The following is a 25,659-nucleotide window of genomic DNA, read 5'->3' as shown; positions in this document are numbered from 1 at the left end:
CATAATTGAACATATACTGACTGATGAACTAGACTGCTGGTATGGTCATTTACTGCTTCATGAAGAAGTTCGTTGTTGGCTTAATAGATCAATTTAAAGAGTTGCTTCCTGCCTTCATAGAATTTTTGAAATGATAGAAACACTTCACAAAATGTCAGCAAGAACCAGATTATAAATATCATATGAGAAAATGGGATACATTGAAAGTAAACACAGCAGAGAAAAATGTATAAAAACACAGAATGGTAACATCAGAAGAGTGATAAGTTGAAGTATTTGGGAGAATAGGTACAATCAAATGAGTTAGATAACTTTCTTTATTATTATTATTATTATTATTATTATCTTTCTTTATGGAATTAGCATACAAATTCACCCAAAGCCAATATAATATAAGATCATTATTATTCCAGGCAAAAATTAAATAGTATGCAACAGTAATTAAATTGGAAGCACTTTACGTTTCTGAATGCCTAACACTGTATAAAAGGGGTGAACTGGAAAATAAATAAAGGAATATACTCAGAAAAATTTTAGGACCACAAAAGAATGAAGATAACAACTGGACGTAGAGGAGAAATGAAGATCTATCAGAAAATATTATGAACAGAAAAGTTGCTACTCACCATATAACAGAGATCCTGAGTCACAGATAGGCACAACAAAAAGACTCAAACTAAGCTTTCGGCCAAACAGCCCTTCATAAGAACAGACAACATACACACACACAACACACTCATGCAAACGCAACTCGCATACATGACCGCAGTCTCTGGCTGCCGAGGCCAGACCCAGAGAAGAATTTTCGAAAGGAGGAGGCAAATCCTTCTGTGAACTACATGTACCGGTTTGGCTGCAGAATTTTGCTTTTCTCACAGACATTGCCAAAATATTAAATATTCTTAACTTGCAGCTTCAAAGTAAGTATAAAGGTATTGGCGGAATAATTTCCGATGTTGCTTCACTTTCAAAGAATCTGGAACTGAGAGGGGAAAATATCATCCAAAGTGAATACAAACAGTTTGCCTGATCGAAACAAACGCTTGACAAGCAAGGCTCTTGAACGGCTCCGTACAACAGCAGACAATAACTTAATTTCGTTCATCGTATTAGATGTTTCAGGAAAGTCCACAACAGTGTCACTCATGGTTTAAATAATGAAAACTGCACCAGATACTTATGTTTTACTGCTTAATACAAAGTATTTCAAGACTGCATCTTGAAATGAGAATAAATTCTCGAAACACGCTGTGCTAAGCATCAAAACATAAGTAACTGGTGCAGTTTTCGTTATTTAAACCATAAGCAAACAATATGTTCAAATGCTTTCAAATTTGAGAAGTCAATTCAACAAATGCTTTCAAGATATCAAAAGCATTTCAATTGTTCCTCAAGTTTGTCAAATCACTTTTTATTGAGACTGATGTTGAAGAATTCTCTACCTGTGTCATGAAGCGCATTGGTTTTCAGTACTGCAATGCTGTTGGAACTGTTTGATTTTCAAAATGATTGATCTTTAAAATCACTTTCTTCAAGCTCTGAAAACAGTTGGCCTTGTGTTTCAAAATAAAAATACCCGGTTTTGGTCCATGTTGATCCCAGAAAGCAATGTGCAGTTCTACACATGTGTGTGAGGTTTCTTTTTCCACTATAAAATTTATATGTATAAAAAAAGTACAGAAAAAGACTGACTGGTAAACACTTGGACAACTGTATTCGAATGGCAGCCACTATGTACTCTTCCATGACTAAGCAACTTGTTTGGGGGGGGGGGGGGGGGCAATAGCCTTCTATTAAAGTTATGAAGACTAATAAAAAACGATCTTTCATTTGTAATTTGTTACTAACTGCAGTTCAGTTTCTTTCTTATGAACAATTCAATGTCAATTTATATTTCTTATATACAAATGAAAGCTTTTTTTAAAAAAAATCTTGTTTCTTTCTCAGTTTCTTTTGATACCTCACAGTAGGCAAAACGGTATGGTAACTCAGAGGCTTCATAAGTTTGGTGACCACTGCTCTGAAGCTTAATACTCCCAAAAGATTATGGTTTACAGATTGAATGAGTGATAGAAGGCACCTAATGCCCATCAGATGGTGATTTAAATTGGCTATTCTTTCTGTGTAAGCAGTATCACAGCCAGTAGGTCACTCTGTGCAAAAGACTAAGAAATTTAAAGGATCACTATCCCACTGGTATCACAATCATCCATCATAAGATATGACAGCTTAGAAAATCATCATGCAATTTTTAAGCAGTTATAACCTGCATTGTAGCAGAGTGTCTTATTCCTACAGAGAGCTTGTGTACCATCCATTAACAATCAATCAGGTAGTAGTTATATAAGATAAGATAATTTTATTGTCATTAGGCCTTTGCAGCAATAGACAATTTTTTATACATATAACATAATCATTACATTAGCAAATAGAACTGTTCGGCCATGTCAGTTGCTAGCTTACAGTTCCATGTTACAGCCAACAAATTCTTTTAATTCATAGAAGGGGTTGGCAACAAGCCATTTGTTTAATGTTTTCCTTGTACCCTCTGCGTAAACTTATTAAATATAAGTAGTTTGTAGCTTATAGCTATTGATTGACTTTGATAATCTACGGTATGACATATGTATGGAATTATTATTTCTTCCGTTGTGACCATGAATATTATTTGTATGTTTGACTTCATGTAGCTTCTTTTTTTGTATAGATCAACACTTGGTATATATACAGATTTATAACAGTCATTATTTTACACTCAGAGAACAAAGACTTACAGTATGCTTTATGCTGAGAACACATAATGATTCTGATTGCTTTCTTCTGAAGAAGTAATATGTTTTGAACATGGCTTGAGTTTCCCCAGAGAATAAGTCCATATAACACAGTACTTTGAAAAAGTGCAAAATAAGATGTTTTAACATAAGCTTCTGATACACATTTCATAATACATCTTAAAAAGTAGATTACTCTGGATAATTTTAACACGAATGTGTTTTATGTGTTGCTCCAGTTCAGGACAAACCCATTTGACTTGGGCGAGTGTATTGCCAGAAAAATCTTTTAACTTATTTAGATCATTGTTGTAGTTTAGGAAGGCAGTGTCACCTGCATCTAACACTTTATTGGAACTTATAAAGTAGGGTAGGTCATTGATCATTATCAGAAAGAAAAATGGTCCCACTACAGATCCCTGCGGAACTCCCACCTTAGTTTGTTCTTTGGTAGACTTTTCTGTGCCAGTACACACAACTTGCCTACGGTTTTGGAGATAAGACTAGTAGTTTTAGGCTGTTCTCCCTGGTGCTATAAAAATGTGTCATGTACTACACAGTAAAATGTTTTATCCAGGTCACAGAACATGGCATGAGCAAATCCCTTCTCCTCAGACACTTTAAGAACATATTTAATTACGGAGTCTATTGCGTCTACTGTTGATGACTTTTTTCTAAATCCATATTGTGCTACATTAAATATTCCAAGTATTTCAGAATGAGCAGGCAACTGATGGTAGATGATGTATTGTATTATTTTGGCCACGACTGGAACTATTGATATTGGTCTGAAACTTGCAGGGTTGTCTTTTGTCATCCTTTTTATACACACGAACCACCCTAGATAATTTCAGCTCCTCTGGAAAGTATCCCTCTGATAAACATTATTTATGCAATGAGTCGACGGATAAACAATGGAATCAACTACCTTCTTCAGCAAATTGTAAGACATGTCATAAATATCAGCAATATCTGATTACTTAAAAGTTCCTTACTATTTTTAATACAGCACTAGGCATAACCTCAGAGAAAATGAGAATATTATTGTAGGGCATTCCTTGATAATTTATTTCTAAGAGTTCTGACGGACTTGTATCAGGTTTACTGATGCCACTGCTTACTTCCTCGATAGATTTGATAAAATAATCATTAAACTCTTATGGAGAGATATTGATTTTGACCTCATGGAATTCTTTGGCAACAGTATTTATGAGATTCCAAGCAGCTCTGCATTTATTATTAGAAGTCTCAATGTACTGAGCATTGTGTGACACTTTCGCTTCAGTAACTGTTTTTTTATAATCATTCTCCATCTTACATAGAGAGATTTTGCATTTTCAGAATTAGTATTATTGTATACAGGGTGTTACAAAAAGGTACGGCCAAACTTTCAGGTTCAATCCCGCGTCCGGCCATCCTGATTTAGGTTTTCCGTGATTTCCCTAAATCGCTCCAGGCAAATGCCGGGATGGTTCCTTTCAAAGGGCACAGCTGACTTCCTTCCCCGTCCTTCCCTAATCCGATGAGACCGATGACCTCGCTGTCTGGTCTCCTTCCTCAAACCAACCAACCAACCAAACTTTCAGGAAACATTCCTCACACACAAAGAAAGAAAATATGTTATGTGGACATGTGTCCAGAAACGCTTACTTTCCATGTTAGAGCTCATTTTATTACTTCTCTTCAAATCACATTAACCATGGAATGGAAACACACAGCAACAGAATGTACCAGCGTGACTTCAAACACTTTGTTACAGGAAATATTCAAAATGTCCTCCGTTAGCGAGGATACATGCATCCACCCTCCGTCGCATGGAATCCCTGATGCACTGATGCAGCCCTGGAGAATGGCGTATTGTATCACAGCCGTCCACAATACGAGCACAAAGAGTCTCTACATTTGGAACCGGGGTTTCGTAGACAAGAGCTTTCAAATGCCCCCATAAATGAAAGTCAAGAGGGTTGGGGTCAGGAGAGCGTGGAGGCCATTGAATTGGTCCGCCTCTACCAATCCATCGGTCACCGAATCTGTTGTTGAGAAGCGTACGAACACTTCGACTGAAATGTGCAGGAGCTCCATCGTGCATGAACCACATGTTGTGTCGTACTTGTAAAGGCACATGTTCTAGCAGCACAGGTAGAGTATCCGTATGAAATCATGATAATGTGCTCCATTGAGCGTAGGTGGAAGAACATGGGGCCCAGTCAAGACATCACCAACAATGCCTGCCCAAATGTTCACAGAAAATCTGTGTTGATGACGTGATTGCACAATTGCGTGCGGATTCTCGTCAGCCCACACATGTTGATTGTGAAAATTTACAATTTGATCACGTTGGAATGAAGCCTCATCCGTAAAGAGAACATTTGCACTGAAATGAGGATTGACACATTGTTGGCTGAACCATTCGCAGAAATGTACCCGTGGAGGCCAATCAGCTGCTGATAGTGCCTGCACAAGCTGTGCATGGTATGGAAACAACTGGTTCTCTCGTAGCACTCTCCATACAGTGACGTGGTCAACGTTACCTTGTACAGCAGCAACTTCTCTGACGCTGACATCAGGGTTATCGTCAACTGCACGAAGAATTGCCTCGTCCATTGCAGGTGTCCTCGTCGTTCTAGTCCTTCCCCAGTCGCGAGTCATAGGCTGGAATGTTCCGTGCTCCCTAAGACGCCGATCAGTTGCTTCGAATGTCTTCCTGTCGGGACACCTTTGTTCCGGAAATCTGTCTCGATACAACGTACCGCGCCACAGCTATTGCCCCGTGCTAATCCATACATCAAAGGGCATCTGCCAACTTCGCATTTGTAAACATTGCACTGACTGCAAAACCACATTCGTGATGAACACTAACCTGTTGATGCTACGTACTGATGTGCTTGATGCTAGTACTGTAGAGCAATGAGTCGCATGTTAACACAAGCACCGAAGTCAACATTACCTTCCTTCAATTGGGCCAACTGGCGGTGAATCGAGGAAGTGCAGTACATACTGACGAAACTAAAATGAGCTCTAACATGGAAATTAAGCTTTTCCGGACACATGTCCACATAACATCTTTTCTTTATTTGTATGTGAGGAATGTTTCCTGAAAGTTTGGCCGTTCCTTTTTGTAACACCCTGTATATCTAACAGCATCATCACATGATCTTCCATATCAGACAGTGTTTTAGTGTACCAAGAATTTCTCATTTTTGACACCTTTTTACAACCTCTGTCTGTTACTTTACATTTTCTAATGGGAATACTATCATTAAATATTTGAAGAAATGAGTTAAAGAAACATTCAAAATTTATTTTAGCTGATTCATTATACTCATTATTTGATAGATGATGATTACCATCATTTCTCCGGCAGAGCTGAACGTATCAATTTTTCCATTGGTCATTGGCCTAGTGATCATTTTTGGATTGGCCATGTCACCACTAACATTCTAAGATTGACTGAGCTGGTCCTGTAAGCATATATTAGGGACGCTGATTTGTGGTCAGAGAAGAGAAACATTGTTATATCACACTGGGCTTGGTCACATCTAAAATCAACAAATATATTGTCTAAGTACACTTGTTCCCTAGTTTGTACATAGTTAACACACTGTAGATTGAACTGTCATTGTGAGTTTTGCAAGTTACTAACACTGTACATGTCAGTTGACATGTCAAAATCAGAATTAAGATCACCACCTATTATAATGTCATAGTTGGTAAATCTTTTCTCAGTGAGTGCTCATAAAAGGATGTCCAATTTTTCTAAGAACACACTGCTAATACCATTGGGAAACCTGGACAGTGATACTACTGTTAGCTTCATACTACTAATGACTATACCAGTGGCTTCAAAATTCAGTTCTTCACGTAAATAATTTAGATCCAAGTTATCAGTGGTGCAAATGGTTCATCTACCAACGTAAATTGCTACACCACCTCTCTTATGAACTTTTCTACAGTAACTGTTTGATAGACTATGATGAAATTCCAGTTTATATCATCAGTGGCCCAATATTCTCCTTAAACACAATAATTCCTTGTCTTTCAGATCTTGGAAGTTATAAAAAACCAATTGTCAGGTCTATATTCTGCTCTCCCTCGGATTTTAGATGATACTTATTTTTGGATTTTTGTTTGCTTGTTTATTCACATTTTCACCCCCATCAAGCCATTTTAGTTACCCTTGTTTTTTCTTTAAGTACAATCCATCCTGTTCTAGACAGTTTTCATTTAGGAATTTATGACACTGCTCCGAGTCTATCACACTGTTCTTTTATGGCACAGTTTATTTTGCAGACATATTTATCACTTACAGATTTTCTTTTTATTATTCCACCGATTTTGAGCCGGGAACATGGATAGACACTTCCAGCTAAATGAATCAAGTTTCTTGTGTCATTGGTGATTACTTCTTCACTGCTAATTTTTACCAAATTTGTCCCAATGTGTATAGTTATACTTAAGTTTGTTTTCTATAATATGTCGTTTTGTGGTTTCCATATTTTTTAGATGGTTGTTTAGGTGTTGTATTCTAACTCCAAGTCACACACCAATTTTGCTTCCTGGAACAGCGACATTTTTCAATAACAAATCGCCTACCAATAGAAATTCATTTTCATTTCTTTGTACACTTGAGCCACTGCCTTTCTTTTGAGTGTATGTTACAGGCTTCCATTTATATTTCCTTTTATTATATGTTACAGACTTCGATTTATGTCTATGTACTGAATTTTGGCTTACTAAGGTTATCAGTAATTCATCGGGCACATATAATATATTAGACCTACAGTTTTGATTGTTAGTACTGCTTATACATGCGCACAAGTTTTTGTGGTATTGTTTTGTTTCCATTTTTTGGCTTTCACCCACACTGGACTGTTTCTCTGTTGCTAATCTGTTATTTTCTGTACCTGGAGTCACCGTTTTGTTGTTTACTGGCTTACTACTGATATGTGCACATGGATTAATGCAGTGTTGTTTTGTTTTTGTTTCACAGCTTTCTGACACACGGAACTCTTTTTCTCGTAATAATTTATCGTTTTCTTGTTTTAAAATTGAGATTTCACTTTTCAGCACATCAACATCATTTTGAAGTATCTTGATAATTTCGCTTTTTGTTTTCACTGCTTTTTCAAGTTCGGACGTTTCGAAATGTAAACAGCCGAGACATGTCCATAAAAAATCATCACTGGTGTATTTCAAGTTTATTTTGGTGCACTTTTCGTGCAACCCATTCCTTTTATCACTTTATTCTCACATTCTTTACGTAACGAACAGTTCAATTTTTCCATTTTTGACTAGAGCGGAACACGAATCATTTGTATGGGTGCCATCTTAATGTCCAATAGATGCCCACCCAGGATTTGAAGATAATGTGTGTAGTAGTGCATCTATAATGAGAATATTATGTAGCAATTACATTTCAGAAAAAAAGTAGCATATTTGTACTATTATTTATCTTCTTGTCTCTCATAGTCGGAAATAGTTGTATTTATTGCTTGTTACCATGCTGTATTATTATGAACTGTTAAGTGCTTCACATATCCTTTCGCTTTTCTTACCATTATGTGTAACACCTATATAATAAAGTGTTGGCTGCTTCTTATTTATAGCAGACATCAGTTAAAATTAATACTGGGTAGGAAATTTGCAGTAAATGCAAGGTAAGTATCTGTAAGAGACCATTGCCAAGTGATTCCATCTGGCCTGGCATCTTTTTCACTTTCACCTCTTTAATTTGTTTCTCAATGCTAGAGTTCCCTATTTTTACATCCCACCTGTGTGATGGTCAGACGATGGTATGAGTGTGCAGTCCTACTGCATGAATGACTTTTTAAATACAGAATTTAAACTTCAGCTGTCCATTTGCTGCCTTCTATTATGGCACCAGACTTGTTAATGAGTGACTGAAAAGAAGCCTTCGACTCACTCAGCAGTTTTAAGAGGGACCAATATTTTCGTGGGTTCCTGTCAGGATCTTTCACTAACATGTGACAGTGGAAGTTGTTGCATGCTTTGTGCATCGTTCTTTTTATAGACGAACAAATTGCTAATGACATGTGCCTGTTGAAATATTGTGTTCTTAATTGAGCTGAGGGTGCAACAGTCTCTAAGACCGTAACCCATTTACTCAGCGCATACTTGTCCAGAGGGTGATTTACAATCAGTTTAAACTTTTCCCATGATTCCTCTACAGCTACTATATTGAAAGTAAATAATGTCCACTCATTGTCTGAGTAGGATGCTAACAACTATTTATGTGCTCTTTCCAGCATAAAAACCCTCCCAGGTCTTCTTGATGTTTTAATTTTAGTAACCATTGTCTCTATGATGAAAACATTATCACTACTCCGTGTCTCTATACTCACACTGTTGATAAGCTCGGGCCTATGTGTAGCTGTAAAATTTAAAGTATTGTTGCACTAGTTGCTCAAACAGTTTTTGGAGAATGTGTTCAGAACTATTTTACAAGATTGTCTGTCTGTACCACCTGCAGTGAAGCCATAGACATCCTAGTCTACACTCAGTTGGTTTAAAGTTGCCTTGGACTAATATCGCATGACAGGGATACCTATGCACTACTGAGCATATACCTTCTTGGAATGATTTATAACTGCTGTGTTGACCTAAACTTGGTACTCACATCCCGATAACTTCACAGTCAGATTCAATTTTGTCCTTGATGGACGTAATATTTTTGTTGATTACAATAAACACTCCCCCCACCCCTCCTATGAAAACATATAGCCAGTATTTTTATTTATATTCCATGCTTCATTGATATTTTGGAGCTTTTCTACTTTGGGATTCATCCAGATTTCAGTTCCAGTTATACTTTGAGCTTAACAGATTTTCTGTATGGCGGATGATTCAGGAATTTTGTTACGAATGTTTTATAAGTTTACTGTTAATCTCTTGACATTCTAACTGTCTTTACTTTGTACATAATGTGATTTCACTCTCTGTGTATGTGGCAAGTGTTTATCAGAGGACTTCAAACTATTGCCTAGCCTAAAATAAAAAGAACCATATGCATCCCAGATGCACTTCGCTGCTCAAATAGCTGTTTCCTGCGTGTAGCGCACCACTGATCTATCAGGGAGAATCCTACAGTTCTCCACTCCATAGCACAAGTCCAACATCTGAAGCCATCACTGTCACAGAACCAATGGTGCCTCTGGTTGAGACCCTCCACTCAGCTCAAAACCAAAGGAACTCACTATGTTCTTGTTAAGATACTGCAGATTGTAAGCTCTTCTTGCAGTCCTCGAGAAAGGCAAGCAGTCTTCATCACTTTCACCTGTCATACTCACAGACTGAGCTCGGAACACAACCACTGGTGCTGACATGAATCATGACTTTCAGATGACTGCACTCTGCACCCTTGATAGCTGCAGCAGGTGCGAGAGTGCATGTCTGTCAAACTCTTCTGAGCAGTAAAAGTTGCTGGACTCCCAACACGTTCTCCTTAAGTACTTGTGTCGGTAATTGTTGTAACTTCATTGAGGGAGCAACTCAACAGATTGCTGACAAAACACTATTTTAGTCATCAGTCTTTATACGATGATTCGCTCTCATTTCGTTTCACAGACAAGATCTTAACATGAATGAACAAAGAATGCTCAATGCCACTGACATTCTTGTGTGTTGGACGTTCGGGCCATTGTTATTCTTTGAAGCAGCGTATTACACAGGTGTCTCTTTGCTGCACTTGTGGGTGACGTCAGGCACATCTCAACCAAACTCAGTGCCACGCAAAACACAAAAAGAATACCTCGACAGACAAAGCACAACAAAAACAAAAAGTAGTCGTTAGAAACTATAATTCCAACTAGAGATAATTTTAATTTTCAAGAAGATGATGTTATCCTTCTTCACACTAACGCGAAATTCATCACATTTGTTCATTTATGTGCGATTTTTCCACCATTCCACTACATCCAGTAGAAATATTTCTTATAAAATCATGGAAAATCTCATACCCTCACACAGGGCCCATTCCACATTTCATATGAGCAGCCTCCCCCTCCGCCATCTACCCTTGCCCTCTACCCCAATACACACACCAAGTACACATTGAACTTCTTCCCAGCCCTGGGTACAACTTCTCTGAAGAGCTCCCTATAACTAGCAAACCCCTCCCTCTGTATACCAGCTTAGACCCCACTGAAAGTGTCTGCTCACAGGGTAAGAGAGGTGAAGCCAGGCGACTAGTCCCCAGATTCACACTCTGCCTCGAACACTGTGAACAAGTTACAACATACCACTCACCTGGCAGTGAATGCTGTTCCCCCATATCAGGTACGGTGGAGTTTGCTAGTAGCATGCTTCTATATTTCAGCTGTTTGTAATAAGAGATGAAGGTATAACTTAAAGAAAAGAGTTACAGTAAAATATATCCTGAACTACCTCATTAATAGGCAGAAGATTTGGGAACCAAACATGGGACCACAGTTGGTATCCATTAGTGGAACTCGAGTCAGAACATATTAGTGATTAAGCTTAAATTCAAGATACTAAAAAAGAGAGGCTGTAGATACATTTGATATTAATAATTTTGGTTCCAAAGTATGAAAATGGGATTTAAAAACTGAGAAGCAGTTTATGAAAGGTTTATGAAGAAACTGAGAATATAACTGATAAAATGAGAGAGCAGAGGATTACATTTTATGGCCACTTTTAAAGAATAGATAACAAAATATTCAACTTACCTGAGAAAAATCCAAAAACCCAAATTCTTGGTTTAAAGAAGTTAGGAAACATCTGTAGAAGTTGGGAATAGCAGGCAAAGATATTGAAAACAGAGATGAATTTGGGGAAAAGATCGGAAAAGTTAACGATTTGCAGAAGAAAACACAAAAGAAGAGAGGAGGGACATGGAGCAAAGAAAGAAGAAAGCAACAGAATGCAAGAATGAAGAAGTACTGGGAAGCCAAAAAAGGAAAATAATATGATGCCATAAATCAACTGTTTTATGTGGTCGTGTGTTGGCCAAATTCTAATAATAATAAATAATGAAAGATACAGCATGGAAGTTCTTTAAAGCAATGGACTAAATATGACTGGTAAGAGCATTTCAGAACATCAGTGGAAAGTTCTACGGAAGGAAATAATTAAAGCTGAAAAGTAGGTACAGGAAAGATAGTGAGAAGAAAACTGCTGCTGGTATTTCAAGAAATTCCGTAAATGAACTGTATAAGTTACTCAGAAAGAAAGTTAATAGAAATAGCAGGGAAGGAAACTCAGAGCATTTGAGAAATACAAGTAAATACTGAAAAAAATGCTGTAATTATAAACTGAGACTTGATGCAGGAATATTAAATGTAATTTTGGGGACCTGAAAAATGAATTGTCATAACTTTTCTGTCAGGACTAATTATATATTAATTAAATATTGGAAGAACTAAAATGTTTCAGAATTTCTAGTGCACAACCAGTCATTGTGTATTAGCAGTGAACCGAACTTGTAAGATGATGAATAAGTCTGTGAGCTGAACAAAGATAAGTAATCAACCAGTACACAACCAATCACAATGGATATCCATTCCAGTTGTTAAGATCATGAATTTCATGATCCAGTAGATCTTTACTGCAAGTGCTCATTGTCCATAGCATAGACAGGAAGAAAAGTAACTGACAATAACTGGTGGCCATTGACAGTTTTAAATATCCGAGTGGGCAAGGTCAACAGCCCAACATACATCGTATTGTTATCAATGATTCGCACCATTACAAGTGCAGTTGTTTCAGTGACTAGCATCATCCTTGGTCATCTGTTGATATTGGTATTTTTGCTGGCAGCTCAACATACATCGTATTGTTATCAGTGACAAAGCACCATTATAAGTGCAATTGTATCAATGAGTAGCATCATGTTTGGTCAGCCGTTGATGTTGGTATTTTTGCTGGGCAACAAAAGAACCTAAGTGATACATATGGAAACTTGTGGTAAGTACAAACTATATACATACAGATGGCACGAGGATGGGGAAAGAAACAGAGAATAGCTGTTCAGAAGTGTAGTACGGGAATGTGTGGTTAATGTGGAAGGAATGGATGATCCGGTATTTGAACTAGTCTGTTACAGCACAGAGTTATATGAACATTAAAAAATAGTCAGCAGGAGCCTGTAAAATACTTTCAGAGATGCTACAATCAGCGTGAGGTACTAAAAGTTAGAAGGTTGGAAATCTTTGTAACAAAAGACTTGCTGTCTTATGGTTGTTACTGGGTTTCACAAGGTGATCTGTTTTGGCCATGGCACAGTGATGAACCAGACTGATTTTGTGCTCTAGGTGTGGCTAATGTTAAAACAACAGTAAGTGCTGCCAGATAATACAAGCTTGTTGCTGGATAACAATGAATTACGGCATGATTTTGCTGACTGTGATACTACAATTCCAGTTTGTTTTTGTGATTCACTGTAGCCAGCTGTTCCAACTCTGCCCCTTGGGGCATGGGCTCCTGCAGCTCGCCACTGAGCAGGTGCAAATGGTACGGTACCTGCCGGGCAGCCATAGTGCACCACATTCCTTGTCCTATCATTTGCCCGCCCCTGCATGCAGCCGCTCAGCAGAGACATACGTTCACACAGATTATGGTGCAGCTCCAACTGCCTGTGCTTGGGTGTGGGTGGGGGGAGTGAACACTGAACTACCTGGACTAGTATAGAATGACTTTGCTGATACAAGTACCTGACCTGTTTCAGGCATTTCTACCATTGATGGGTTCTTTAATTTTAATACATAACATCCAGAGAGGACTCATTTTCTGCTACAGTACCATGAGCAATGAACTAGCGTAGGGAACTGGCATTCCTGATACGTTCTTGTTTTTGGCTAATACCAAGGAGATGTGCGACTTATCCCATGTATCAGGCTGCTCCAGCTCAAGAGCTCAGTTGTGAGCAGCCGGGCACTCGCAGGCACTAGTTTCACTGGTTGGTATGTTGGGAACACATGTGGCATCATGAGTTGAAGAGGTCTCTGGGATTAACAGTGCCATAGCAGGATTCGTGATACAAATTGACTTTTTAATGTTATGACTGCATGGAAGTCCTTAACACTTGGTAACCTCTATTCTGGTAGGTCATAACCACATTTATTACATCTTGGAAGGTACATCCATTCACAGAATGGTTAGAATAACCAGAACATGTCCCTCACCATGTACTAATGGCGAACTGAGCTGGATGCCATGTCAGTCACCATGCATGAGCTGTTCTTGAAAGGTGCTGAATCAAGTCAGTGACCTGAGTCAAAGTGAGTAATCAGCCAGCACACATCAAATCCCTGTAAAATTGTGCTCAAGGTCCAAAGTATCATCAACCAGTATACTTCTCTAGCAAGTGCTAGATGTCAACAACACGAGTAGACAAGCAGAAAACTACCTGGTAATAGCTAGCTGTCACTAGCCTCAAATGTCTCATGGGTTAAAGGGTGTGGCTCAGTATGAGTGGCCCTCGACACTGTGTCAGTTGTAGAGTTGTAATTGCTAACAACATTCTCCAATGATAGCAGCAACTCTGGTTTACTGTTGGTATAAGTGTTATTTTCAGAAAAAAGGTGCAGGTGTGATATCTCTAATAAGTGCAGAAGAAGGGCAGATAGATGGCTGAAACACACAAAAAGCTTGTGCAATAGAAAAAAGTAGTCCTGAAGAGGGAGTAATGGATGATATTGAAGGGGTTTGACAAAGTATTTAATTATGTGATCTGAAACAAGTTGGCAGAAATCAATGACATACCTCCTGCAGAACTACAGTTAGTTTAAAGTACAAGAATAAGAAAGTTAGTGGATGTGGTGTCCAAACTATATAAAACACTAGGCTCACTACTTGATTTCTAAAAGGCGTTGTCATGACACTCACCAAATAGACTATCAGTCTGAAACATCACTCATTAAAAAGGCCTTATCAGTTTCACATGTCACTTTTGGAAATTGCTGACTTGAATAACACATGGAAAACAGAAAGAAAAGATGAAAGATGTGCTGGATGATGATCAGGCTTGCTTCAGAAATAGTAAAGATATTAGAGAAGTAATGCCGACCTTGCAAACAAAAGGAGGATGCTTAGTCATTTGCGTGGGCAGTCTGCTGGATGTGTGTTTTTTTTTTTAAGGAGGTTTCTTTGGTCATGTTGAGTTACTAAAATTAGGTAATCCATGTCTATTGTGAAGGTTAATTGGTGTAACAGACACTTTTAGGAGATACTTATTAAGCACCAGAATTCTACACCTTAAAAGTGTACATGCATGACAATCTCTGTATTGTATGTCTCTAAATGGTATTTGTAGTGAGGCTGCTCTCCAATCAGTAGAAGAAATATGTATTTTGAGAACACACTAAATTAATAGACTTGCCCAGAAGCTAGTGGACATAAAAGAAAAAGTTTGAAACAACAGTGGATGTCACTAGACAAAAGAATATGGTAATAGTAACCACTACATACAACACCATGCATGAATCAACTTTTTTGCTGTGGCGCACAATATTTTAATTGTTGGCAATGAGCATAAACATTCTATAGCGACACGAAACAGCCTAGTAAGCATGCTACAGTCAGCATTCATTGTAAGGATTGTTTTTCCAGAAGCATTACTAAAGTGTGGATTGTAACCCATGATGTTGTGCCCTGCAGACAGGCTGTATTCCGGCATAGGATAACACTGACCTGCAAGTTTGCTAGTTGCTTCCATTAGACCACAGTAAAATGTTATATCCACCATTTGCTGTGCTACTTAGGTTATAAGATAACAGACGTCAGTGTTACATGATAAAAAATATCACAACTGGGACACTGCCTGCTGGAATATGTCCGACAAGAGAGAGAAAAGTGATTTAGAAAAAAATAAGTTGCAAGACAAGTTATACACAATGAAACAGTTCTACTTTAATGCTTATATTATTTGGCTGTATGTTAAAAAAAAAGGAAGAAAGAAAGAAAATATTTTGATATTTGTGATAATAATTTTAATGAATATGATTTAAATGTTAAACATAAATTACTGTTGTGATTAAATGTGGTTGGCTGCAAGACTTTGACTACGGTAGTGATCATGTGACTCATGGAGCTGGGAGCATGCAGAGGGGTTTTCATTATCTTTTGGCAGTGGACACTGATTGGGTAAGGTTGTTTAGGCAGCAAAGTGCCGCTCAAGTATGGCATTTAGGAAGTCTGTTTCGACATTAGGACTGAAATACATATTTCACTGCTTCTGAATACCAGTAGTAGGTTATCTTTGGAGCACTACGTAACATCTTTTTAGGATTCATATGTACATAATTTCCCTGGAAACTGCTTTTATGCACTAGCAGAGAGAGTGACCAATTCGGTTTGTACTTGGGATAAGATTGTATTGCTGAACCTTCAAATGCGAACTACTGTTATTAAAACAATTATTTTCAGAAGTGTTCATGTGTTCGTTTTCATAATTCATTGACTGAGATTCATTGGCCATTTGATAAAACTCTAATGTGTACATAAGGACATAAATGCAACATTGGACAACTGCTCCCCTCAGTAGACAAGCCCTCTGTGAATTTTATGTTGTTCAATTGCTCTGCAGTGGGAAAGCAGCATTCGTACCTGTTATTATAGTTTGATAGACATCACAGGTTTTCATTGGTGCGTGCTACTCCCCCGGTATGTTGCAAGGTGTGTGTGTGTGTGTGTGTGTGTGTGTGTGTGTTGATTTGTTCAAATCATAAATTGTTGCAAGGGGTATAGGGCAATATGCAATTATTGTACAAGAATGTCATCTTATTCATTGTGGTATAATGATTTAGATATCAGTCAGTACCCTACCATGGACATATGTTTTACAAAATACGAACAGAGCTGATATTAGAATAGTAACTGTTCTACCACACTGTCATAAATTGTTGACAAATACACTTTCCCCTCAGTATATTGTACTATATATTGTACTAAAGGTCCCTTTCTTTAACATTTGGATTCTTGCTTCCAAAATTATTGCATTCGGTTGCATCCAGCCAGTGTTGCATGCACAGTACCAGTGTGTAGCCTTTCCATGTGTTCCTGCCCAGAAATGTTTTTTGAGTATACATTATTCCATGCCATGAAATTAGGACATTATTATAAGCTACAGTTTGTGTTGTTGTGGAGTAGAAGGATGTATTAAATTTAATTACATATAATATTGAGACCTTCCTATCAGTAACTATTCATATGACTTTTATCCATAGTGGATGCTGTGGAACTCTGTGATTGTTCCTTTATGGGGTGTAGAAAAATATCCGCTACCAGTCACAATAAATTGTGACTGGTAGCGGATATTTTTCTACACCCCAACTATTCATATCTTTGATAATATTATGGAAAGGATAGATTGCTACTCACAGTATAGGGAGATGTTGGGTCATAGACAGGCACTGCAAAAAGACTAGCTTTCGGTCTGAAACAGATAACATACACACGCATTTTCATGCAAACACAGCTCACAAACATGACCACCGTCTCTGGCTGCTGAGGTCAGGCAGTCTGTCCTTGGCAGCCAGAGACAGTGATCACAAATGTGTGTGAGCTGTGGTTACAGAAATGTGTATGTGTATGTTGACTATTTCAGAAGTCAGAAGATTTTCTGGCCAAAAGCTTATGTGTTTAGTAGTCTTTTTGTTGTGCCTGTCTGCAACTCATCATCTTTGCTGTATGGTGAGTAGCAATCTATTGTTTTCATAATATTGTCATTATTCTATCCTGGATTTTCCATTATTCGTTTCTTTGAAAGTATGTTTCAGAAACGATCTTATTTACACTTTTTATACATGTTCTTGTAGATACTATTACATTTTACAATAATGTCGACTTTCATGTTAAAATGAACTTGTCATAACTTGCGGTTGTCATACTTGCAAGAAAACATACAATTTGGGTGCTAACATCCAAGCTCCCTCTCTTATATCATACAGTCTTGTCGTTCACAAAGTCCAAAAAAAAGTTAGTTCTTTGTTGCAACATCATCAGAGTTATTGTGCGCTCTCTCTCTCTCTCTCTCTTTCTCTCTCTCTCTCTCTCTCTCTCTCTCTCTCTCTCTGCTTGCATGCACTTCTTGCTGTCCTTCATGATCATGAATTTTGTTTTCCCTTCTGTCTTGTTCCCTATACACCCACCATTTCCTGTCCCCTTTCCCCTTGCCCCTCTCTCTCTACCTTCCCCTCCCCCTCCCATGATTCCCCCTTTCCACAATTTCATTAAATTGCATCAAGCAAATGATAGAATGCTCCTTTCAAAGGGCACAGCCGATTTGTTTGCAGAATCATTCCAAACACTCCTTCTCAAATGGGACTTTAAACCCTAATATTCCCTCCTTTCTTCCTTCCTTCCTGCTCTCCCCACACCCTTTTCCTTTGCCTTCCTACAACTGCGCTCTCCTCCTCCTCTTGTAAACACAAACTTTTCCCCTGGTAAGCCATTTATGTCCTTCAGTAACACACAATTAAATTATGTGTAAGCAGTGGCAGGGGTAGTGCCTTATCTTCTTTGTGCAACTCAGAGGCATAATTTATAGTGCATTACAATCTGTTGATTACAGTACAATTGTTATTTGTTATGTCATCCTATAAATAATTAATTATCATTTTTTAACAGAATGTTAACTGTGTCTTAGTGCTCTGTGAATGAATGCAGACTTTCCTTATTTGTAGTCTCTGAAAAAGCAAGGTGTACGGTGCTCAGTAGTGGGCCTAGCAGCAGAAGTACACGTATGTCGTCGCCTAAGCCGAGAGACTGGGGGTGAGTTTGGTGTTGTTCTCGATGACTGCCACTACCGTGACCAACTTTTTATGCATGTTGAGCCACCACCAGCTGCATCCTGCCTGGAATCTTCACTTATTAAAATGGGCTTCCCACACCACACCACAGCAGAGGGGAAAGAAACTCCTCTCACCATCTGCATGTGGTGAGTTTCCTCACATGGTGGAAATATATATGTTATTTTCTGCAAGAGTACTCACTACAGATTGTCCAGTTTTTTAATTTCGTGTGATGTGTACTATGATCATTATATATTATTGCCAGGCAAAGTAATTTTAAAAATAACTGTTGAATTAAAATTTCCAGTGTTCAGAACACAGAAGGTAATTAAGAACCAGATTATAGTGAAGTGACTCAACAGAGCAGAGCTATGCGAAGGCAGCTGCCACAGCGCAGCTTCACATCTAGGTATAGTGGGGCCAGGAAGTAGCATCACGGCTCGCTTGGCTGCAAGGGCAGAAAAGCACGCAAGCTGGCTGATCTACAATCTTTCTCAAAGAAATAACTTGGTAAAAAAATTGATTCTTGTGCATCTCATTGCTTTTTCGTCAGCTTCATGATGAACTGCTTATCATTTCAGTAATTCTCATAATTATTGTGATACTTAAAAATTATTAAGCTACTGCAAGAAAGCCGAATAGTTTGCAATGAAAAATAGAGGTCACTTTGAGTTTGCATTTGGTGCACATTAGGTCATATGTGACTACTTATCAAATATAGTTAACATATTGAAGTATTCTTTGAACTTGGATGAGATCTATAACTCATCCTATCTCAAGATAATGGATTGTATATAGGACACTCTGTTCAGTTTGTGTGCCAAGACCTTAAAGCAAAAATGAAATATTCATAACACTCTCATATCCCATAAACTGTTTGAGATATCAAAATGAGATTTTGGCAAATGATAGCCCACAAAGAGGAGAATATGTTGTCATATGGTGCTGTACATAACTTCCTTGTCTAGCATGATATACACGTAACTGCAGATTTTTTTGGTGGAATAATGTAAGTTTTGAAGTGTCATTGACAGCTGGAGAAATGAGAATTATTACAGGTTCCTAGAAATCAGAAGAAGTTTCCGAGACATGATTCTGACATGCACAATAGCATCCACAACCATTGTAGTAGTTGGTGAGTCAACTACCAGTGTTGTGGAATTGTGCCTAACCACTCTACATGAGAGTGCCTTCTGAAGATGATTTTCTAAATACTGTAAATGATTTATATAACTTACAGAACTTTCCAAATGCAGTCAGTGACATTGAAGGAAAACACATTCGTCTGACATGCCCTGAAAATTCTGGAACAATGTTTTATAATTACAAATATTTTCATTCAAAAGTACTACAGCAGTTGCAGATGTTCTCAGAAAATTCATTACATTCAATGTTGGGAGATATCAGAAGGAAAGCGTTTGTGGTAGATTTCATTCTTCAGGTGTATTCTGCTTGGTTCAAGAAGGGGAGCTTAATATACCGGCAGACTCTCCACTATCAAAGATGTCAGTTATATTGCCTTTTTTATTTATTGGAGATGAGGCATATCCATTGTTGAGGCATTTTATCAAATCGTCCAGTTGATGTTTTTAGATCCTCGGAAAGAATATTTCAACAAACGCCTTTTCAGATCAAAGTGATGAATGTGCTTGGGGAATAATGAGCACTAAGTGAAACATATTTTGGAAGCCAAAAGAAACTTCATCACAATTTGCTGACGATATTGTAAAATTTACATTTTTTCCGTACAACACTGTCATTGGCCTAGAAAGAGACCTGAATGTCGATGAACAATGTATAGTATAAATTGAGTATTCTGTGCAAGGCACATATCACACAGGACGAAACTTTAACAAAGCTTCAGATGAGAGATAGTTTTACAAACTTTTTCTCGTAGAATGAAACATGGTTATCATGTATTTGTTAGTTCTGCTACTTCAACTTTATTATTGCTTCATTTTTGAATACAGTGAAAAAAATAAGATATCAGAGAAATGTATTGTGTCCTTTTAGTCTAATTTTGCTCCATCTCATCACATAACTAGTCCAAAATGAATCAGCTACAATGATTCTTTTCTCACTGGTCTCATAAAGGACACCAAGTAAAAACAGCTGCTGTCATGGTGTCCGCTAATGTGATTTTCTTGGCATTGCAACAAAAGAAACACAAACACCAGCAACAGTATTGATGCTGCAGCCCATAGCAAAAGCTGAACACTGTCAGTGTTGCCTGAATGCAGCCAGTCACTCAGTTGCTCTGGTCACCACTCCCAGAAACAAACAAGTTTGATATGCTCAGTGCTGCTTTGCTCCATGCCACTCTACATGCAGTGCCACTATAATTGTGCGCATTAGCAGCACTGGTTTGTTTCGCCAATGCTGCTTCGCTTGGCATGCCGTGCTGTTGTGGTTGTGCCACACCGCTCCAGTATTATCCCAGCACATGAGTGGATCCATAATTGAACCCTGTGGAACTCCGTTTGAGGATTTTCTCGAGTAACTAAAATGTTCTCCCCAGCATTGTTTGAAGTATTCAGCACCACTTTTTACATTACATGTGTTAAGCTTGATTCAGTTGAGTTGTTTGTAATACAGTTAATTCCATAAAATCGTAGCTTTTGTAAAAGGGTGTCATGTCATATACATGTAATTTGAACAGATTACTGAAACTCAACTGGTGATACTTTGTTATTTAAGGCATGTAGTATTTTGCCGCACTAAGTGAAATGTTTGATACTGATATTGAGTACATTCCTCTGTCAGATATTTTGAAAAAGATGTCTCTAGGAAAATTCATTGTTGTTTATGTAGATCTTCCTTGTTACCTTTCTTATAAAAGTTAAACACTGGCATTATTTAAATATGTCTGGAAATTTTGTGTGTGTTAGTGATGTATTACATACATTACTTGGAACTTGACACTACTTACAATGATTCTAAAAAATTCTGTATTAATTTTCTTCAATTACCATGTCAGATTTTGTATTTGAGAACTTTTATAAGTCTGTTTATTTCAGTAAAGAATGTTGTTGCTGTTTTTAGCTGTTTAAATTTTAGTGGCTGATATTTTCCAGAGAAGCGAACAGTGAAACAGAGAAGAATAGCTAAAAATACAAAGGGACATTCAATAAAAACAGTATTGTATTTGTTCCGTGTTCATATGCATGCCGTAAGATATGTACACCATTTAGTCTTCTGTCTGACAATATCAGGAAAAAATTGCACTGTATTTATCCTGTGTCATGTTTTTTAACCCTAAAATAATAATTATCGTAAATCACAGTTAAAACATAGTGGTTATTTCACTTCACACTATAACTGTAGCAGAAGCATTTGTTGGCAGCCATTTAGATGTACCAGCAGCAGAAGCCAAAGGTGTGAGCCATAGTGGAGCAGGATACTTCTGCCCTCAATGTTGTAGTCGATATTGTGAACTGCCTGTTGAATGCCGAGCATGTGGGCTCACACTTGTCTCTGCACCTCATTTGGCCCGTTCTTACCATCATTTGTTTCCTGTGGAAAATTTTGTTGAAATGGAACAAAATCTTGATCTTCACAAACAGTGCTACGCCTGTCAGAGGTCATATGGAGATCATGATAAACATGTGAGTTATCATATTACATTAAAAAAAATGTGTATTTGTAAGATAATGGAGTTAATTTTAGAACTTTTCATTTATACTATACTGCTCGCATAATTTTACAATGTGTTCCATCATTTAACTTTTTGTTATGTATTGTAACTTACTGCCATGTACTATTCAACAAATAAAAACTAGTTGTGTATGTACAGTTGACTCTATATTCATTGTTTCCAGGTGTATGAGTGTGGACGTTGCAGCCAAGTGTTTTGTTTGGACTGTGACTTGTTTATCCATGATACGTTGCATACATGTCCGGGATGTGCTACAAATCAACAGACTTTCCATCTTATGGGAAGCGGTGATAATGGAAGTTCACTTTCTATGAATTTAATATGAATAAAGACCGAGATACTTGATGCCTGAGTCCGAATCATGTTATTATTTTTATAATGTATTGGTATTTAAGTATGTAATTACTTCATTTGATCAGATCATTTTTTAAACTGTTTTTTTATTACATTCTTTTGGCCCTGAAGTTACATGAATGAACACTGTATGAATTTGTGTGTTATATTACATTTATATGGAGTGCAGCAGCACTGCAGTGTTTACATTTTTTTCCTGTGTAGTTGCAAAGAGATAATTAATTGCTCCATAGGATCTTTTAAGTGTCTTGTACTTTCTGAATCCAATTATCTTTTTTAAAATGTTTGTGTATGAACAAGTTTTCAAATTTCATTATGAATAATAAATTTCATTTATAGTCCACAAATACAATTTATTAAAATCAGTACACACCCTGCCCAACACAGAACACACAACAAATTGAATTTATAGTTTAAACAAAAACAATTGGTGCCATTGGTAATTGAGTAAATGTGAAACAAACTAATAGATTCAAATTAAGGATCTGGAACTAACCGTATATAAAGTAAAAAAAACTATTGAAATAAAGTGACAGGTAGGATAACAGATTAAATGACATGAGTGAACTTCTGGTTTTCCGAACATTTAAACTGTCATTTTATTAAGAACAACAAGAGCCCTTCCTTCATTTTAGCTGTCCGGCCAGTATGACAGAACTTGCTTCTGCTAAGCAGAAAGGAAACTGCCACAAATAGTTGTTGGGGGAGGGATATTAACAATTCTTTCTCTGGACTATCCCCAATGCAGCTGGGACAACAAATGTGAAAAAAAAGAGATAAATTGCCCTTTCATTCTAGGTGCCACCCCAAGTTTTATATCCGAGTTTTAGTGATACTGCCAATGTATCAGCCTTAATTTTTTATTCTGGGCTCACATATTTGACCAGAAACCTAGTGTCTTCTTTGACAATAAGTGGTGTCATCTGTTTGAAGTCACAGCAGAAGCAGAGCAGATACAACTATTGTCGCATTTTAATTAGTGCAAAGTGCAACACCAGACAGAGAACATACCCCCAAATAGATTGACCAGAGGCCAAACAGTAGCATTCACATGCCTATACACAACCCTTTCAATTGTTGCTGTAGTGACATGAGCACCAAGTGCCAAGGGCTACCTGCACGACATACAGGGTGTAATGGGTCAAGTGCAAATATTTCTGTTGGTAAAAGGATGGTTTACTGAACAACGTTACATCAGTATTTATGTCATTAGCTGACTAACAATTATACCTATTACAAATCACACATTTTTATGTTGGTTAGTACCTCCAAGCACACATGGCAAGAGTAAGTTATTAATGCTTATTTTTTTTCCCCCTTGGGCAGCAGGTCAGGTGTTGAAGTGTGGACACAAGACAGTTACTCTATACTGACAGGCATAGTCTACTTAGTGGTGCAGTTACGGCTATGCAGAAAACATCAGATCATAAAGTTTGTGACGTGTTTGTGATAAGAGTGTTTGACACAGAGAAAAAACAACCAATACACTGATGTGTGTCTACTGGGTGTTTCAGAAGTGGTGGTCAATATTCAGGGATATAACAGGAATGATCATTCGAAACAAAAAAAGTCAAGTAAACATGGGGTCTAAAACACATACCGTAAGAGCTATGAGCAATTCTTGATCATCGATCCCATGAAACAAATCTCTTCTACTGCAAGCTCTTTGCTTTCCATATTTTTGGGAAGTGGTAATATGGACCAAAACAAGGAAAAAATGCCCAGGAAACTTGCTCAGAAATGCATACCTTAAAATTTATGAGCACTTGTTCATTAGAAGAGTTGTGTTTCAAAATAGTGAAGATGAACAAGTGCTCATAGCCCTTAAGTTACGTGTTTTAGGGCACGTGTTTACTGGACCTTGTTTTTCTTGTTTTAATCCATACTACCACTTTCCAAAATATGGAAAGCAAAGAACTTGCAATAGAAGAGATTTGTTTCACAGTATTCGAGATCAAGAATTGCTCATAGCTCTCAAGGTATGCATTTCAGACCCCATGATTACTTGACTTTTTTGTTTCGAATGATTATTCCTGTTGTATGCTTGAATATCGACCATCAGTTCTGAAACACTCTGTATATTAAGGTACCACATATAAAAAATCTGCACTTATACATATTCCACCATGTATATCACGGCACCAGCACTATGCTCCGCTCGCCGACTGACAAGAGACCGCAGCAACTCAAACAGGTGAGCCACGCTGCCAGACCAACGGAGGGCAGCACCAGCAACCAGGTCAGCACACTGAGACATGCACGCGGCTACGATTGGCGCATGCAGGCAAAACTATTTCCTACTTTCACAGAAATATATGATATGTTATCTGCATTATGCTAACAACTATAATTAACATCTAAAGGTTTTAGGAAACTAGTAATTTGTAATAGAAATCTCATTTTGTGTATCTGCTTCAGTTCTTATTGAGAATTAGCAACTTTTTAGCTCAACAGATTAAAATATAATCATGAGATTTAATTCAAAGTTATTTGTTCACTGTACTAGCAAAATGCAGCCCCACTGTGAATGCTATTCTCAAACACGGAATGAGTTGGTTGATGTTCATAAGCACCTGGAAATCGCCCTGACTACTGTCAAACGATTGGCAGCTGGTGCAAACCAGTGTGTTGGAAGAGTTTGCAAGAGTTATGTACCTGTGATATTTGTAGTAGGGGTACTTCAAGTACTATCCTTCCCTATGGATCCTGTCTGCTCTGCAGAAAGCACAGGATGTGTCATTACCTGTTCACTTGACTGTGAGTGGTGTGTCACTGGTAGATCTAGGTGCCCTGTACAGGATGGATGTGAACAAAGTTTGAGGTGCTGCCTTTCACTGAAACTTAATCTGAGCCAGTGGGACTTGTTCACCTCTTTGGTGAAACATGTTTTGTCTGGGGTCAGGAGGAGGCAAACACAAAAGGTTAAGGGTCTATTACTCACCAGTAGTTCAAATGTACGGCAAATGGTGGTACAGCTTAGGAAAACGATAGCCAGGGACAGGATAAGGCACCATGTGCACTCTGCGTGTGTGCCTGGGGACCTCCTCCAACAAGTTGAAGAGGCTATTCTGGCAGCAATTGAGGGAACAGGCTGCAACCGACTGCAGATTAT

At 37.8% G+C, this 25,659-nt stretch overlaps 1 protein-coding gene across 1 annotated transcript in view; it reads left to right on the top strand.

The window, feature by feature from the left end:
• Window positions 1-22,890, top strand: part of LOC124789962 (general transcription factor IIH subunit 2) — a 116,287-nt gene extending 93,397 nt beyond the window's left edge. The window contains exons 5-7 of the mRNA XM_047257498.1: window positions 18,431-18,684; window positions 21,882-22,143; window positions 22,357-22,890. Coding sequence (XP_047113454.1) covers window positions 18,431-18,684; window positions 21,882-22,143; window positions 22,357-22,518 — 678 coding nt within the window. The 3' untranslated portion in view covers window positions 22,519-22,890. The remainder of the gene's footprint in view (window positions 1-18,430; window positions 18,685-21,881; window positions 22,144-22,356) is intronic.
• The last annotated feature ends 2,769 nt before the right edge of the window (window positions 22,891-25,659 follow it).

The sequence above is a fragment of the Schistocerca piceifrons genome, chromosome 3, assembly GCF_021461385.2.
Source record: "Schistocerca piceifrons isolate TAMUIC-IGC-003096 chromosome 3, iqSchPice1.1, whole genome shotgun sequence".
Classification (NCBI taxonomy): domain Eukaryota; kingdom Metazoa; phylum Arthropoda; class Insecta; order Orthoptera; family Acrididae; genus Schistocerca; species Schistocerca piceifrons.
This window is presented reverse-complemented; position numbering and strand designations above follow the sequence as displayed.